The sequence below is a fragment of the Delphinapterus leucas genome, chromosome 10 (genome assembly GCF_059928025.1).
Source record: "Delphinapterus leucas isolate spDelLeu-1000000601 "Yukka" chromosome 10, BTC_Dleu_Yukka2, whole genome shotgun sequence".
Classification (NCBI taxonomy): domain Eukaryota; kingdom Metazoa; phylum Chordata; class Mammalia; order Artiodactyla; family Monodontidae; genus Delphinapterus; species Delphinapterus leucas.
Window position 1 is genome coordinate 8895956 of NC_143138.1, and position 14542 is coordinate 8910497.

The 14542-nt window shown below is 46.6% G+C and overlaps 1 protein-coding gene across 1 annotated transcript in view; it reads left to right on the forward strand.

Annotated features, from left to right (window-relative positions):
- Nucleotides 1-4530: 4530 nt before the first annotated feature.
- HIVEP1 (HIVEP zinc finger 1) overlaps nucleotides 4531-14542 on the forward strand; it is a 139792-nt gene continuing 129780 nt past the window's right edge. Inside the window, exons 1-3 of the mRNA XM_089918173.1 lie at nucleotides 4531-4621; nucleotides 5610-5631; nucleotides 12936-12955. Of these exons, the coding sequence (XP_089774299.1) occupies nucleotides 4531-4621; nucleotides 5610-5631; nucleotides 12936-12955 (133 nt within the window). The remainder of the gene's footprint in view (nucleotides 4622-5609; nucleotides 5632-12935; nucleotides 12956-14542) is intronic.

Consider the following 14542-nt stretch of genomic DNA (forward strand, 5'->3'; position numbering starts at 1 on the left):
TGATTTTATCACATCGAAAATGAAAAAAATTGCATTATTTCATTGCAAGGTTGGAAGCATAGTGTGCTAAACATTATTTCAAATTTAGGCAGTTGTTGGCTGATCTTCGCTTTTATGACCAAATCTACTTTTTAATGGGCATATTCCCCCCTTTACATGACACTGTTTTTGGTTACAAGCTCGCCATTATTGAGCATTCCATTTTTAATCATTCGCATTCTGGTGCATTAAGCTTTTCTTAGCTCAAATGAGCTAGAGGTAGGATTTCCTCAGGGGAATTTTAGGGGTCAACCCTAGGAGGAAAAACCTAGGTCTCTTTATGGAAGCCCCAGGGAACAAAACAATTCAAGTTTGCGCAGATGGCCAGCAGAGTGGGTGTACGGTCGTTCAGCATTTTTATTCCTTAAAAGGGGAAAGCACTTTGGTTTGTATATGAGAATTTTTTCTGCATCAGAATTGTTCTTTCACCTTATTCCTTCCAAGTTCAGCGTGGCTCCTTAAACCAGTCATTTGTGCCTGCTTGTTTAGGTGTACACGTGGAATTTCTGAGCCCCAAACTTCTAACGTTCTTTATTTAGGTCTAACCCTGAAAACCTTCATCATTACCCTGGTCCAGCCCCTCCTGATTTCTTTTCCATAGATTTCCACTCCTTGCTTCCTCTGTTGCTTTCTAGCAGCCGGGGTCAAACTCTGGCTTATGGTAATTACTCCTTCTTCCCCCTTTCTCTCCTCCTTGCGACCCTGTGGCCAGGTCGCTGCCCAGGCCCGCAACCCCCTTTTCCTGACCCCAAAGAGCCCTCTCCTCCCTGCCCCAAGCTGTCAGGCGGACCGGCAAGGGTTAACTGCGCTCGCTGCTCCGGCTCTGGGAACCACCAGCGGGCATTGCAGTGGCCTCTGGAATAACCTTGGCTTTCCTCAATCTTTTAATAGAACATCCGCCACCAAAAAGTAGTTTCAGTTCAGGGTTAAAAATATGTCCCCTTCCACCCTTCAACTCAACACCCCGCCCCCCTCCCGTTTTTTTATAAAGTTGTTTTTCAAAGTTAATGAGTTTCAAGTTTCACAATGACTTTCCCCTTCCCTCCACGCGTTGCTGAGGAAACCCCCTTGGGGTCCCCCCGCACCCTGGCCCGCCCTTTTCCCTCTCCCCTCCCCGTTTCGGCCCGGGCGGGGGGCGGGGCTGGGAGACCCCATGACGTCACCGGGCCGGCCCACATCCTGCTTTAAAAAGTAAAGAGACGGTAAAGAGAAACTATCGCCCCGCCCGTCCCCGCCCCTCTTCCCGGACCAACCGCCCCCAACTGCGCGACCCGGCCAGGCCTTCCCTGGGCCGCGTGACCGGCGGGCCCGCCCCTCCGCCCACGCCGGGCGCCAGTCCCCGAACCGGCGCGACCCCGGGCTCCCGCCCCTCGCGTCCCTAGCCCCGCCCCTTCCCCCCTCGGGCCGCACCGCCCCCTCCTTCCGTCCCCCCTCCCGTCCCTGCGGCGGCCGGGTGGGGCTGAGCCGCGGGCGGGCAGCGAGGGTAGGCGCGGTCCCGGGCCCGCCCCGCCAGGGAGACCCGGGACTCCGGGCTCCAAGGGAGCCCGGACCCGGGGCACCCACCCTACCCCTACCCCACGGCAGGGCTGGGCAAGCGGCGGCGCCAGTCCCGCTGGGCCTCCGCCCCCGGGGTGACCCCGCCCCTCCCCCCGCAAAGACCCCGCCTTGGTCCCCGCCGGGGGACGCCCCCTCCCCCGCCCCCGCGTCGCAGCCCACGGCCTCCCCGCCTCCCGCCCCCGGGGATCCCCTGCTGCCCCGCCTACCCGCGGGAAAGCCTCCGACCTTCGCCCTCCTTACCCCGCGCCACCCGGCCCGCGCTCCTCCCGTCACCCCTAAAGACTCTAAACGTGCCCTACTCTGCCCCGGGGAGAGGTAAAGCCCGCGCCTGCCCTCCTCGCCCCAGACCCCGGGGTCCCCCCGCCCCGCCTCCCGCGGTGCGCGCTCCCGGCCTCGCCGCCCGGCCCCCCGGACGCCCCCTCCCCGGCGGCGGCGATCATGCCGTGGCCCCGGGCGCCGGCGAGCGCTGCCGCCTCTCCCTCTCGGCGCTTGCGGCCCCCGCCCGCGCGCCCCGCGCTCGCCCCCCCGCCCCCCGGCCGGCTCCCCTGTTTAATATTTCAGCGCTGGGTGGTGAGAGTGCCAGTCGCTGGCCTTTAGTGTGGCTGCTGCTGGGGGCGGCGGCGGCGGCGGGGAGGGGGACGGAGCCGGGGGGACCGGGAGCAGCAGCCGGAGGAGGTTATGTTTGTGTTTGGGGTTGTCAAGTGAAGGAGGGATCCCAGGCGCCGCCGCCGCGCGGGGGTCGAGGAGATTTCGAGCTGCGGCCGCCGCCATCAGCAGCGCAGCTCTAGGGCCGGCTGCAGCGGCAGCGGCCCCGCCGGGCGTCCTGGCAGCAGGTTCGGCGCGGGCTCCGTGGCGGGGGCGCTGCAGCTGGGAGGGCGGCGGGGGACCGGCGTAGTGGGGTGGGGGGCAGGACCACATCCCTCTCCGCGGGCGGGGGGCGTGCGGGCGCGCGTGTGTGTGCGTGTGTGTGCAACCGCAGACCTTGCAGAGGGGATGGCTGCTTGCGGGAGACACTTGCCACTTCTGGGCGCCCTCGCCGCGCGCGAGCGGCCCGAGCTGCGGTCCTGCGAGCCGAGCAGGTACGGAGGGACCCAGCCTCCCCGCCTGCGTTCCAGCCGCAGACGCATTCTGCAAGAGGGTGGGGGGTGAGGGAGGCCAGGCCTCGGCTTCCCAACCTCCCGGCTTTGTGGCTTGCTTTTCCTTTCGTTCTTTGCTCTAAGTGCCTGTTTACTCCTAGCCACCTGGGTAGTTTCTTTCCGGGTTGGGAGTACGCGCCTGCAGCAGTTGGGAAGAGGGCGGTGGGTTTGGGCGCGGGTCGGCTCCGGCTCGCCTTGGGGTCGGGCTGGCGAAGGAGTTGCTGCTGGAGAGGGGAGGGGGCGGCGGCGGAGCTGGCGGCGAGGAGGAGTCTCAGGGCTGCCGCGCTCGCCTCGCCTCGCCTCGCCTCGCCTCGCCTCGCCTCGCCTCGCCTCGCTTCGCCTCGTCCTCCTCCTCCTGCTCTCCGCATTCACTCTGGGCTCCTTCCTGAGCTGGCACTTCCATTCCCCCCTCCTCCTGGCATGCGAAGCGCTTTGTTCAGTGCAGCGTTGCGGAGGGGTTTTCCCAGGCTCCGCCCTCCACATTCATTCATGTTTTTTCTCCTTGCAACTAACTGTCTTTACGCTTTTTGATCGTGTCATGTTTTTGCTCCATGTAGTATTTATTTCTTTCCGTAAAGGAACGGTTCATCACTCGTCTTCATCGCTACAGTGCTGCTGTCGTTGGAAAGACTCACTCCCCCCCTACAAGGATTTAAAAATGGGATGGACAGCTAGGGACAGTGGGTAGGCAGAGAACAGGGTAGCGGAAAGCTGTTACTGATTGGGAATTTGCATATTTTCTGTGCAGGCTCCGGATCTTGTGGTGTCACGTGATTGAATTACAGTCGGAGTTGTCGCTTTAAAAACTTCTAAGTATCGTGACCTTTTAAAAGCGTTAAGTTGGGAGTGAAGCCTTCATACAGTTTATTTGGCCCTGACGTCTCTACATTCTCTCTTGAATCGGAAGCTCCGTCAGTTGGATGGTGGATGTTTTTCGTGCAGGGAGTTGGGGAACTATATCTTTTATAGGCCATTTAGCACAGTGCTAGATGAAGTACATGGTATTGAACCTTCATATTTCATATTCTTTACCATGCAGTTAAAAAATTCCAAATATTTTTTATGCAGTGCCCACATGCAGCCTTATCGGGGTTAAAATACTAAAGTTAATCATAGCCGCCTTTCCTTCTGCTTCTTCTCTGCTGTACTGAAACCATAAATTTCTAAAACCTTATACTGGTTATTAGATACAGCCCTGTGGCCCCATATAGGCATTCTTAAAGAGGATTAATATTTGATATTTCCGTGTGCCAGGCAGTGAGCAAAGCACCTGCATTGTTTAGTTCTTACAACCCAATGAGGTGGATACCATTTCCTAGTTTTACAGTTGGGAAATCTGATCTTCAGAGAGGTTAAGTACCTTGAACAAAGCCACACAGTAAGCCTTGAACCCAGTGTGATTTGACACCGAAATATATAGTCATGACTTGCTGTGCTATACAGCCTCTTGAATAAAACCCCCAGAGCAGGTACTATTTCCAGTCAGGAAATAAGCGTTGAGAGTACCTGAGTCAGGTGGTGCCACATTTCTTATTTGTTGGCCGTGGGCAGGTTCCTTAACCTCTTCCTGTCTTAATTTTCTGTCTTTACAATGGATAAATGATAGCTACCTAAGCTACCTCACCCTATCATTAGGATTAAATTAGGTAATGTGTAGGAAGTACACAGGCACACAGTAGGTGCTTTTGTTTTTTTCTGTAGTACTGGATGTTTTAAAAGTATTAAACAAAGCATTGCTATTCCATTCTTGTGTCTTTGCTTAGTGATTAAACATAATTTCATGTTTAACATCGTCATCATGGGCTTTGCTTATCAGCCTTATTGCAGGAAGTTAAAACTAAGATTCTATAGCTCAGAGATCCTTGAGGATCTCATGGGGGAAAGAGATGGTTAAGTTTTGGATTCTTACTGTTTTGACGCATTGTATTCCAAATCGCTGTTTTTAAAATGTGTACGTCAGGACAGGGTTATGCTGCAGTAACAAATAACTCCTAAACCTCAGTGCTTAAAACAACAAAGATCTCCTTTATGTTTCTGCTCCATGATCACGTTGGGTTGGCGGGAGCTTAGCTCTGTGTTGTCAGACTCGCTGTCTAGAACAGTGCCTGTCTCATGGCAGAGGAAGAAGAGCACTGGGGGATCTGGCTTTGATAACTAAATGCTCCACCCTGGAAGCGATGCCTGTTTCTTCCACTCACAGGTAATTAGCCAGAACTGGTCACGCATTCTAGCTAAACACAGGAAGGGAGAAAGAACAGTCCTAAAGGAGCCTAGAAGAGAGAACTGGAATAATGGGGGAACAGCCTCAATAGCAACCACATGTATTAATTGAATTAACTCAGTAAGACAAAATGAATGAGACATCGTCCATGCACTAAAGAATTTATAAACGGGCAGACTTGTACTATATACAGCAAAACCCTTTTATAGCCTGATGTACTTTAATTGTACCAGGAAATGTTGCTTTAAAACACAATTCACTGAGTTTTTTTCACTCTTTTTTGTTAAAGGTACAGTGATTTTTTTTCCCTGTGTTTTTCACGGGAAAGCCCAGATAGTGGCAAAATGATGTGTCCTACATCGAATTAAAAGTTAGTAGGTAACCTTCTGCAGTGGCCTTCAGCTTGAGTAGATTAGTTGAGATTTTGTTGAGTTTAGACTAGTGCAGTCTTAAGCCATAACTTTTGAAGTGTCTTTTTCCTTTGAAGGTAGTAAAAGGTTGTGAAATGTGACTTTTTTTTTTTTTTCTTTTTCAGCACATGGATTAATTGATGGACATTGGGTTTATGGAGCTACCTTTCTGTGACCTGCCCTTCCTACCGTTTCTAAGAAGAAAAAGGGGCCCCTGAATCAAAGAAGATGCCTCGAACTAAACAGATTCATCCCAGAAACCTAAGAGGTAGGGCTCTGCATTAGATAGAAGTAGGGTTTACAGTCAATCTTTAATCAAGTATCTCATTGGTGGCAGGAATGGCAGCTTGTTAGATGGTGACCCTGCTCCATGGTCTGGCGGCTCCAGGACCCCTGTTCTGTTTCTCTGGTTCACTTCCTCTTGCCCTGCACAATTTCTGTCTCTCAGGAGATGCTTTGTAAATATTTGTTGAACGAATTAATTGAATCTGACAAAACTACAGTGCCTTCCCAAGCATTAGTGTGGGTATTGAAGTCTGAGATTCACTGTCTCTTAACAGGCACCTTGTTTGGAGTGAGGAATCTGAAATAAATGGTTGGATATTCTTTGCCAACTGGATCACCATGAATTAGTTTTTTTCACCCCTCCCCCATACTTCTTTTGAGATTTATTTTTGTACCAGTCTATACATTAGATTAACAAGAAGTGAAGACAATTGTAGTCGACTTTAACTCAGACCATTGTTTGCAGGACTACTCAGGAAGTAGGTATACTGATTTATTTTCCATAGGGAAGCAATTGGTCAAAAATGTGTATGTATATGATATACATTTCATATAAAACAAAAAAAATCAGCATTTCCTCTTAAATGTGAAGAGATATTTTAATATTAGGAAAGTCAGCTTTTTTAAGCTTATTGTTTTAAAAGATTTGTATTATTCTAATGTACCTTATCCACTGGGAACGGTAATTATCTTTTATATTTAACTTAGTAGGTAAAAGTGTGTAGCAGTGTTAAGCAAAGAACTGTTAAAGCAAATAATTCCAAACTGAGTAAAGTATCTTATGAAATATTTACAATTACAGAAAAAATATTCTCAAGCACACGCAAGGTAAGAAATGACTTAAAAATCAGACAAATTTAATTGAAAATGTTCCTTGGTGAAATAATTTGGCCAGTCCCTGTAACGTGGTAAGTGAAAATGTGGCCAATTACGTGGCCTACTTGAATCTGCAAACAGTGCTCATTTCCTACCTAAGCGTACTGGAACTCTCTGCTAGCACAGGTGGATACCTCAGTCTGAGTTCAAATTGATGATTTTAGTACCAGTGTTCAATGAGATGAGGATTTAGATGGAGTGCGTTAAGTGTCGTATGTCGAAGTCTGATTTTCAGGGTCACATAGAAAATGTTGGAAACTGACTATTTGCCTGTCTCTTTTACTAGAATCTGAGCCCCCGAAGTCGGACTTTCTCTCATTTACTTCTGTAGGCAATGGCTCCATGCTCACAGCCAGCTGAGGCGGGCATTTGGAGTCCTGGGCTCAGCTTTTATAATTCATCTGTCCAGAGAGGGTGCCCTGTTCCGATGGATCCACGTGCTCTAAGGCAGCCTTGGGGCTGGCAGGGGCCCCAGCCCAGCACAACTCCTGGCAGCTAATTAGGAGCCCAGATACTCACTGAAAGAATGAATGCATGATTGATCTGAAAGTATCATTCATTAGGTCATAAACATTAAATGTTTTTCATATTTAAAATATATCCTTTATTATATTCTAGATAACATGGCTATCCAGAGAAATGCAGATTTTTAGGCCATAGACTTTTCCTTTCTGTATCAAATAACTGTACAACTCAGCAGGTATTTGTTTTTTGTTTTTGTGAATTTATTTATTTATATTTATTTTTGGCTGCGTTGGGTCTTCGTTGCTGTGCGTGGGGTTTCTCTAGTTGCAGAGGGCGGGGGCTACTCTTCGTTGCGGTGCGCAGGCTTCTCATTGCGGTAGCTTCTCTTGTGTGCGGAGCATGGGCTCTAGGCACGCGGGCTTCAGTAGTTGCGGCACGTGGGCTCAGTAGTTGTGTCTCATGGGCTCTAGAGCGCAGGCTTAGTAGTTGTGGCGCACGGGCTTAGCTGCTCCGCGGCATGTGGGATCTTCTCAGACCAGGGGCTCGAACCCGTGTCCCCTGCATTGGCAGGTGGATTCCCAGTCACCGTGCCACCAGGGAAGCCCAGCAGGTATTTGTTGAACGCCCTCCTGTGCTGCCGTTCCAGGTGGCAGGGCTGAAATGATAATCAGACATGGACGCTGCAAAGAGAAGGTAGTGAGGGAAGAGCAGACGTTTAGAGATGACACTGGAGTTTGGGGATCATGTTACATTCCAATTTTGCAGGGGCTGGTTTGGAGAGGGGCAGGGTGGGAAGGAAAGATAACATCTGAACTGGGTTCTTAAGGCTGACAGATTACCTAGGAAGCTGACAAGACAGGATGAGTGCATTTCATCCTGGGGTGGGAGCTTGTGAAGCAACTTGGGGTATCCAAGCTCCTCTAAGTTACCATCCATGACCAGAGCATCAGAAGCTCTACTCAGGGGGGAGACGAGGGAGGGAGGGAGGAGATTGGAGTGGGAGAATTGGGAGGAGTCAGATTATAAAGATCACGAAGTCTGGGTCTAAATTTAGTATGCAAAGTGAAAAATTTTAACAGGAAAACTTGCTTGTTTTCTGAAATTAAGATGTTTTGAAAGTTTTTGAAGAGAACTTGTGATAACTTGGGTTCTGGCCCATTGGTGAGAGTCTAAAAAGTTGCTTGACTAAGGCAGTTATGAACGCTCAGCCACTAAAGAAAGGATCAAAGTAGATTAGCACAAGATGACAAAAGCAACTTTGCTAAAGCCGTGTGGGCGGATGGGCAGATTCGGTAGGCACGGGGGAGGGGGGACTTCATGGAAGGGGTGGTGTCTGAGCCAGTTAGCTCACTCAGCTGAGAAGGGTGAGGGCCAAGCTGTTCCCATTGGGAAAACCCAAGTAAGCAAAGGACAAAGGCAAGAACACCTTTACAGTTTCCTCTTTCCTTCTAAAAATGTATGAGGACTCTATCCCTAGGCGCAATTTGGGGGTTAAAGTAAGCAGGGAAACAACAGGTACTAAAATGAATTTTTTACCATTTACTGTTGTCCCTTGAACGGCAAGTTTTGAACTTCACAGGTCCATGTATATGTGGATGTTTCTCAACCACAGGTTGGGTGAATCCTCAGAAGCTCAACCCCTGGATACGGAGGGCCAACTGCCTTTATTTAAGGGACTTGGGCGTCCATGGATGTTGGTACCTGTGGGGGTCCAGAACCAACACCCCGTGGATACCGAGGGACGACTGTATTTTGTATCTTAGTTGTGTGATACAGTTGGAGTATCATGTTTGCTTGGCTTTACCTGTGACCCACTGCTTTGTCTTGTAGAAGAGCTATCTCATAAAGTTAGCTCTGCCGTGGGGAGAGACGCAGTCAGAAGACCAGCTCCTCGCTGCTACTCTGTGTGCCGTCATCTTAGGGGTTTCCGTTGAACACGTTGCCTCTATTTAGTCTTCCTTAGAAAAGAGCCTGTGAAGAATTTGTCTTGTGCTTGGTCATCAAGTCAATAATTAAAGCTTTATCCTTAAATCTGAAATCATATGTTTATTATGCTTCCATGGCATGTGGAAGGATTGGGGGAACATATGTATACATGCACGTGTGTGTGTGTATTCACGTGTTAAAGTATTGTACAAGTGTAGAAAGAATACATGCAGGGCTCTATCCTGGAGGAGCATACAAAGTCAGTACGGATTTAAATTAGGCACGCAGGCTGTGCTCCCATAGGAGGCGGAGTTTACACCTCTCTGATGCTAGAGGTTCTTTAGTGGAAAAGCATGAGAGGAACTGGTATGTTAAGGGCAGGACATGAATTTGGGGCATAACTGAGTCAGAGTTAGATCTGATGGGTGACTTGTACAGTTTGTGAGAGTGAGGTTTGCCGAGTTCTGGTCTCTTCACCCTTGGCCACATAAACCACCTTTGTCTTTGGTGCCCACTTGCACACTGTGGGTGGGTAGCGTCTAATAGTGACATTTCCTTCGTGAGGTTGAATAGGAATTTCTGAAGGTTCCCTGGAGAGGGGCTCTTGGCCACCGTGTGGCAAACTCGAGGCCCAGCTCCACGTGTGGTCTATATGAGCGTGCAGCAGGGTGGCACCTTCCTCCCCAGCAGTCATTCCCTACCCGTCGCCTCCTGCCCAGGTCTTTGCAGGGACTCTTGGATAACATGGAATGGAGGAACTGGGGACTTGCAGGGGCTCCATCTGTCATTTTAAGATAATGGGCTGTTTTTGTGCCTTGCCATTCGTCACTGTGAAAGTTTCAAAGCTTTGGAAAAAAAAATGGGTGTTACCTATTTTTGGTTGTATTTGGGCCTAGGGTTTCAAAGATTCATCGGCTTTAGGATTGGAAATCAGTGTGGAAAATACTAAGTATTAACCTTTGCAAAATGTATTTTGAGAATTTGGTGTGGCTGTTTTTCATTTTTATTGGTTGAGTGCATTTGGCTCTGAACACATTGTGAAAGACAAGAGCTCTTTTCCCCTCTGAGAGCCAGCTTTATTATAATGTGAGAAGTAACACTCGGGAGGGTGATCAGAGCATAGCTGAGATCCACAGGTGGGGTCTGTGGATGCCCATCGCCTTAGAAGATAAGGTCCAAAGCCGTGAATTTAGCTGGGACACACTTGCCTCGCTCTGGCCTTCTTGTTCTCCTGTGTATCTGATGGATAGTCATTTGCCATTTCAGGAGCTCAGCGTGCAAACCCAGCATTTCTGTGTTGCTCTTCTTTCTGGAAAGTATCTCTTCCCCCTCCTCACTTCTACTCTGTTTTCTTACTCTGTGTGGGAGGTGTGTCTGCCAAAGAAGATTTCACCACTTCTTTGACTTTTTTCCCCTTTCCTCCTCTCTTCTCCCCCTGTACTCTGCCCAACCCCCGCCCCCGTATACAGTGGGCTTCTGTTGCTTGTGTCTACAGGTGCCTTATTATACTTTGTAATTGCATCATGATTATTCTACAGATCTGTCATCTTAGCTGGATATAAATTATGTCAAAAGAGACTGTTTTAGTCTTCTATCTGTGCTCAACAAAATAACATTCGTGTTAGCTTTATAGCCAACTAGAGGGTTAAAGATGATTTGTACTCATGAAATTTGCTTACGTTTTTGAACTTTAAGTAGCAAATGCTTCTTATGCTATTTGGTCACCTCTGATTAAGTAACCTATTCTAATATAAAGTTTGAATCGCCTTAAACAGATAAACCAAGTAGCTATTATTAACTTTTGTTTTATGTGAGGTTTTGCCATTGGATTCCTAGAGTTTATCCCTTTGGTACATTTAGTTAATATAATGGTAAAGAGTTGGGCTTTAAGCTGTCACGGACTAGCCGTGTGGCCTTGGGCAAGCTGGGAGTGTTGGTTTCCTCCTCGTAAAATAGAGACAATGTGTGAAGGTTATGGCAAGTGTAGGCAGTTGGGACAATGCCTGACACTGGATAGACACTCAGTCCAGAGACCTGTTTGTTACTTTTGGTAAAATACTGGTTTATGTCCAACTCTTGAGTTACATGTTCTTTGCAAACAGAGGACACGAGGAATACCTATGTGAAGCCTCTAACTGCATAAAGGAAGCTGCCTCTGTGCTCAGCATTGTTTACTGATGTGCCGCCTCCTGGTCCTGACTCCTCAAGGCTTGGGATTTGGGAGAGAGAGGTCAGTGCAGACAGTCATCTGGGGAGGGAAATTCTTAGCCAGTGCGCTGCCGCTCAACTCTTTCAAACCTTGCCTCATATTTTGACAGTGTTGAATGAAGTAAAACATGTTATTTGTTCTGTCTGCATGGAGTTCTCAGGAAACTGATTGTGAGGTCTTTTATTCTATTATAATTGAACTGTTGTTAAAAATGTTGACATCACTGTCACGTGGGATAGAAGTGATGTGCTCTGGTCATCGCTATATGGTACCGTCTCTCCATCCCCTGACCCCTCCTGTGTGAGACCACAGGAACCCAGCTGGGATTTCGGAAGTAATCTCATTAATGCGAATATTTTCATTTGCTATCAGTGTATGAACCTACTCCAGTGATTGTGTTGTAAAATCTTACTGTGAATATAATTTTATGTTTTCTTGTTATGTGGGGATTATCTTGTTGGGCTTATCTGTAGAATAGGTTTAATTTTGATGATTTTCAGATGGAATTCCAGCTGCTTATGCATTGCTTTTCACATTTGAATGTTAGGTTAGCACAGCCTTAAGATTTGAGAAGTTAGAAATTTTGCTGGGAGAACCACCCCATGTCTTACAAAAAAAAATTCTATATATGACTGTAGCTAGAAATAAAGTAAGTAATAAATGAAAATATAGTTTTGATGACAAAGGTGAAAAAGCAGTTGCAGTTATTAGGAACTATTGTGTGAGTAGATGATACTATTTAGTTTGACGAGGATCAAAATAGAAGAATAGACTTAATATAGCAAGCCTCCATTGTTGTTTTTTTTTATTCCAGATAATTAATTTTTGGCTCCTGTTGAGAGCTTATCTGATGCTTTTTGAATGCTTATTAACATTAACCAAATGCTTTTTTCTTTCCAAAAGCAAATACAAAATGTAATAATATGATTAATCAGAGTAATGACTTTATTTTAGAACATCTTTGCAGAAAATATGTTCTGATGAGGTATAATTTTGTCTTACCATAGACTAGAAAAATACATAATATGCATAAACCCCCTGGTCACATACATAGGTGTTAAAGCTGCACATTTTAGAATGCAGTGTAACGTGAGTAAGTCTGGGCTAAAGTTGACTCTTGTGTTATCTGAAAAAATATTTTATAAATAAATTAAGTGCCTTATTTTTTCATTTATATATTGAATTCTTTTAAAACAGTTAAACAGTATTTTTTTGCATATTAATAATGTGCTATTAACAATGTGCGAATTACAAATGATGCAAAGCTGTTCTTATAAAGCACTGGATGTTTGTAATACTGTTAGCCGTCTATAGCACAAAAACTTACCACCAGTTAGGGTCCTTTCTTCTCAGTACTCAAACCGTTATGTTAGAGGGAAGTTCTTTTTGACCATTAGGCTTAAAGCTTATAGTTGGTGCAATATTGCATTAACTTTGACCTTTTTTTAAAATAACTTTAAAATGAAGACTTTTCAGAAGGTTCTTAGACATTTTCTATGAAGAATTTTGTTCTAGAAAATATTCTGAGGCTGTGCTGCCATGCAAAAGTGTTCAGAGAATATATAGTGAAGTTGGCCACTGTGCAGTCAACTAGAAGAGCAGTCACAACATGGGAGGTGGAGCCATAGTAGTTCAAGAGTTAGAGCCGCTTAACTGATACAAAGCTTGATTTTTATTGTACTTAGGTGTTCATGTGTGCATATTATTTGTGTGTGCTTATATGATTAGAGTATGAATTTGCTCAAACATATTTAGAGGTTTGTATTTTGAAGTGTGCTTATTTATATGTGCTTATCTTCCAACTCTTTCAGATTCTCCGGTGAAGAAAAAGGTACAGTCAGCATGTAGCCGCTTAATGTGACAGTATCCAAATAGAAGTTGATTAAACATATTGCTACAATGAGGCAGTGTTTGATAGTTTAAAAATCAAAAAAGAATGAACTGAGCTGCTACACAGGGACCTGGAAGGTGGTTTAACAGTGCCAAGGAGTTATCTCTCCAGTTGCTAGTCTCTCATACGCTTCTCCAAGAGAATTATCCAAGTTTTACAGCTGGGAAGGACGGACCTTTGAGGTATTTAGTTCATCTTCCTCATTTTACAGATCGGAAAGTTGGGCAGAGACATTTAAGGGAATTGATCTTGAGCAGCTCATTTGTGTCTTGTTCAAGATGATGTTTGTGGAATGGTCTTTAAAATCTTTTCTTATCATATTGCTTCCCACAGTTACAGTTTGTTGTGGGCCGGTAGCAAGAGGGAGGTTGTGCCATATCACTTTTATGATGATGAAAAGAGCTAGCGGGCTTCCCTGGTGGCTCAGTGGTTGAGAGTCCGCCTGCCGATGCAGGGGACACGGGTTCGTGCCCCGGTCCGGGAAGATCCCACATGCCGCGGAGCGGCTGGGCCCGTGAGCCATGGCCACTGAGCCTGCGCGTCCGGAGCCTGTGCTCCGCAATGGGAGAGGCCACAACGGTGAGAGGCCCGCGTACCGCAAAAAAAAAGAAAAGAGCTAGCCTCTTCGCAGGTCTGTGTACTAGGCTGTATTCAAAGAGCTTTTTGCATGTTTGTTTGTTTAATCCTTGCAACCATGTGAGATGGCTGCTGTTACTGCTCGCATTTCATGGACATGGGACTGAGGCACAGAGAAGTTGCTGGTTGCCCAGAGTCCCACAGCTAGGAGTTTCCAGTGCCTTTGCTCTTAACTGTCATGGTTATGCTTGTTCATGTTGATAGCAGAAAGAGCTTTCCTGCCTAGAGTAAGAGCTTAGAAATGCTCTCCATCCCAGTTACAAAATAAAGCTTGTCAAGCTTAGCACATAGAGCTGAGGTTACTCAGCAGGTCAGAATTTGAAGGACCTTTTTCCCCCCTCTAAGTCTTTAGCTGTTGGAAATCCATTTTGGAGTTGTGTACGTAGACCGTAGTCCAAGTTGGATTTGCTATTACAAACAAGCAAGGGAATTTCCAAGCTCTTCAAGAGGGAAAGTATAGCTGTTCCATCGGAGATGTTTACTTACATGATTTGCTTAGTAAGCTGTAGTTGAAGGTGAAGATGTCTTGCTTAAGGTGGAGAGTGGTAGTACTTAAACGGGAGTTTCGGCATAAAGGTTGAAATTTCGGACATAACGGCTTAGAAACTATTTCTGGGAAAATTAATGACAACATTAAAATTCTAAGTAGAATAAAGAACGAAACATTTTATATTTTTTTCTCATGCAGTAGGTACAGAAGAATATAGAAAAGATGTACTGTTTTAGATCTATGTGGACCTATATCCAGATTGCAGATGTAGGTAAAGGGCAAATGAAGAACCACTTTTAGGGGTGAGAGATCAGGGTTAGGAGATTTTATTAGTCTTTCATTTTAACAGTGAACAACAAACCTTGTTACCCTCCTTCGGAGAGTTTTAGAACACATGGAAA